Here is a 3,842-nt window from a genome sequence, read left to right on the forward strand (position 1 = left end):
AAATCGAATAGAATGAGAAATGAGCTGCATCGAATCGAATAGAAGCCGAGCCGAATCGAATCGAGCCGAATCGAATCAATAGAGAATCGAATCGAATGAATCGAATCAATATAGCCGAGTTGAATCAATCGAAGCCGAATCGAATCAATAGAGCCGAGTCGAATCGAATCGAAATGAATCGAATAGAGCTGCGAAAATAAGCCGAGGAAAAAGAGCCTTATTTCAATTAAGTTCTTTTCAGCCGAAAAGAGCAGGACCTAATTATATTCAAATTAATTTTTAATTTAGCTCTGTTTTGTTCAATTCAGCTTCATTTAATTCAGTTAATCTCGACTCTATTTAATTCAATTTAACTTTTTTCGGCTGAAAAGAAGGGGCTTAAATCTCATCCATACTACTCCCTCCGGCTTGCTGTTTTATTCCCATTTCATTATAATACTCCTCACATATATTAGAGAAACGGGAAGAAAATTATAAGCCAGAGGGAGTATATAACACATACACTTACATACTACAAGCTTTAATCTTCTTATAATCTTATATTATCTTTAATTTTTCATTCTTATAAGCTCAAAAATCTTTAACTTTGCATTATTTCGTCTCCTCTCTTTTCCAAACCTTTCACAATCAAATTATATATCTAAGTCTCTATATATATTTAGCCCATAAAATCTCAAACTTGCTTGTTTTCTTGGTTCATCTCATCACATACTATTCAATTGAATTGATTAGATAGTGAAAAAAACAGGAAGACAAAAGAGAGACCAACCATACCATACCATGTTCTTCCTCATTTAATGCTTAATTATCATCTCTTGTTTCTCTCCTCCAAGCTCACACTATATATACATATATAACTAACTAAACTTCTTTACGAAAACACAAGTGATCAACTACCAACTGCGTCTACGTAGTTTGCTTGCATTATCTTCGTATAATATATACTTAGCATGTCAACCATCTCCTCTCTTGTTATTTCTATTTTATGTATGATCTTCCTAAGAATAAGTGTCGTTGATGGCCGCCATATCGGTGTTGTGAAAGACGATGAGCGTCCGATCTTCATAGCTCAAGATGCTACAAAGGTTTGTATATCTATTTTGTTGAATCCTCGTGCTTAATATAGTCCATCTACATATACCTATAGCAAAAATAAAAAATAAATTAGGGTTTTTTTATTTGTGTTAAATTAATTCCATCCTAATAATTAGAAGATTGTTTGAAATAGTACATTTATGTTGATTTTTTTTACTTTCATTTATATAAGTTTTTTTTTTAAAAAAAAAAATTATTTGGAAAGATGCCAATATATACACTAAATTATATATATAATTTTATTTATATGATGATAATGGTGGTGAAAAATGTATAAAATCTAGTATATGTTTAGAGAAAATAATGATTAAAATGACTACATAAATTAAATAATGATCAAATAGTTTCAATAGTAGTAGAATGAAGGTATCAATCTAGTTTATGACCAATGTATCATATGTTGTATTGTATGCAATGGAGAGGATTATCATCCAAGCTAAGAAGTACTACCTCCGTTCGGTTGAGTTTTATAGGTTTGTTTGATATATGTAAGGTATATTGTAATCAAACGTATGAAATTCAACCGAACAGAGGCAATAATTAAATTTTAAAGGTTGAATATAGTGTGGTCATATGTTTGTTAGGGTTACAAGTAGGAAAACATTTCAAACAACTTGCCAAAACGCAACGCAAGCTAAGTTGCCTTAGCTTAGCTACCTAGGATACCAAGTAACCAATCAATTAGTCTCCCTTGAGACCAATTTATCTGTCTTAACATTAAAACGGGTCAAATATGATTAATATTATTCTGTATGTTATTTCAGGATATTGCGACACCAAAAATGGAACAAACCACAAACACCCCGTCACGAATGACTATAACATCGTCTAATAATGTACACGATAAGACGAAGGTCGAAGAAGTGCGAAACAAGAAGAAAATGAGCAAACTCACTCAAGTTCAATATCAACATGAAGAGAGGATGATCCCTAATAACTCAAAGCACATCAAAGGTAATAAGTTTCGGAAAGTCGAGGTAACGTGGCGTGTACCAAGGAACAAAAATGGCGTACCTTATACAGGTTTCAATCTTGATTATGCACCACCTAAAGTGCACCCTCCTACTCACAATTAATCAACTTTGCAACCTCTTTTTGAGTTAATATTGATGTTAATTTCTCTTTATAACATAATCGTCAGAGAATTAATATCATTTGCTTACGTTTAATTATATATGTATATGTAGGATATTAAGCAGGAGGCCTAATCTAAAGGGTTAGTACATCACTACGTGGGATTTGTATCCCGGGATATGATGATGATCATTAGTATAACATCCTTAATTATTGTAAATGATATAATGTTTTTGAAAGTATATCAGATTTTTAAGTTAATTATTGATGACAAGTTGCAATGCTTTTGCCTACATATTTATTTATTACCGCTACTTTTGCCTGTCACGAAAAGTGAATTGTGACATCTCACAACCACCTCCCTTCATAACATTATTTTTATCGTTTGTGAGATGTAATAAGCATGTAACGCGTTACAAAAGAATTTGTGAGCTATTTAAGTATACCGTTACCAATCTACCATGCATGATGCATGTCAATTTTAGTTTTGACGTAAGCTTTAGTTTTCTTAAACTTGATTTATCTTGTATTTTCATCTTCTTTAGTACGTACTCCGTATATCCCAATTTCTCATACATTAATTCAATTATTCAACACGTTGATAGGGTAACATAAAATTGGTGTTTACGTCTATTAATCCGAGTCGCCGCCTTCCAAATTTCTGCTAAATGCTTTTGATAGATTTTCTCTCAACATTAATATATATGGACATGCATGAATTATGTCATGCAGAATAAGTCTTATTTTAGAACTATTTGGTGCAATGGTAAATAGTGGCGAAGTTAGGGAATGGCTAGTAGGGGAGCTCGTCCCAGTTGAACGATAAATTTTTTGATGTTTTCAATTAAAGTTTTCGAACTTTTTACAAGTTTACCTTGTACTAATACTATTCGACACCACTGAGAATTTTCACTCCTTACGTTAAAATCCTGACTCCGCTAATTGTGTTAGTTAAAGCATTAATATATACATATTGAGCGTAAGTTATAAAGTTAATACTCGTATTATGTACTCGTAAGAGACAAGCTTAGTTTTTGGCGAGCAGGCTTATGTTTCAAGTCATATGACAGCTAAATAAATCCAAGAAACGAGGTTGATAAAGTTCTAATTCAAAGTCAAATGACTAAAAAATAAGAGCAAACTTTTTATTCTCAAAATACAAGTTCTTGCCAACTTCCATAAATCCTTCACTACTTACCATACTCTTGTCCGAACTCACGAGCTGAATGTTGGGATGAATGCATTATGTCTAGCTAAAATATCTCTTCATTTTCTAATTATAAAATTATATTTATAGTTAGAGTATATGTTATTACTCCATCCGTCCTAGTCAATAGTTATACTTACTATTGTCCGAATTCACGAGTTAATTAACTAAACTTTTTAATAGCAAACTCAAAAGATTATTAGAATCGGGTCCTAAACTTTTAAAAGTTAATTTGCTAGCTAAATGTCTAGGTTTGAGTATCATCAACAATAAAATGTAAATTTTTCTATTACATGTGACCTGTATGTGGTCTTTTGAAACTGGGCCGACCAAATTTATTTGACGGCCTTGAACTTAAGTAAATAATTCAGTTATATATAGGAGGTTTATTAATGTAGATGGAGTTATAATCTTGCGATGAACTTAACTGATCATGATGTTGACCCTATTCCTTTGGACTTAATTT

At 31.9% G+C, this 3,842-nt stretch overlaps 1 protein-coding gene across 1 annotated transcript; it reads left to right on the forward strand.

Annotated features, from left to right (window-relative positions):
* The first annotated feature begins 646 nt into the window (after positions 1-646).
* On the forward strand, positions 647-2,450 carry LOC141594243 (uncharacterized). The gene is made up of 3 exons (XM_074414382.1): positions 647-1,085; positions 1,860-2,118; positions 2,283-2,450. Exons 1-3 carry the CDS (start codon positions 951-953, stop codon positions 2,288-2,290), a joined length of 402 nt encoding a protein of 133 aa, XP_074270483.1. The 5' UTR covers positions 647-950; the 3' UTR covers positions 2,291-2,450.
* Positions 2,451-3,842: the final 1,392 nt, after the last annotated feature.

The sequence above is a fragment of the Silene latifolia genome, chromosome 8, assembly GCF_048544455.1.
Source record: "Silene latifolia isolate original U9 population chromosome 8, ASM4854445v1, whole genome shotgun sequence".
Classification (NCBI taxonomy): Eukaryota; Viridiplantae; Streptophyta; class Magnoliopsida; order Caryophyllales; family Caryophyllaceae; genus Silene; species Silene latifolia.

What these genes read in the sequence shown, in the direction of transcription:
- LOC141594243 (XM_074414382.1), top strand. Translation starts at nt 951, where the DNA reads ATGTCAACCATCTCCTCTCTTGTTATTTCTATTTTATGTATGATCTTC. An exon ending in TAGCTCAAGATGCTACAAAG is followed by an intron (nt 1,086 to 1,859) that starts GTTTGTATATCT and finishes ATGTTATTTCAG; the next exon opens with GATATTGCGACACCAAAAAT.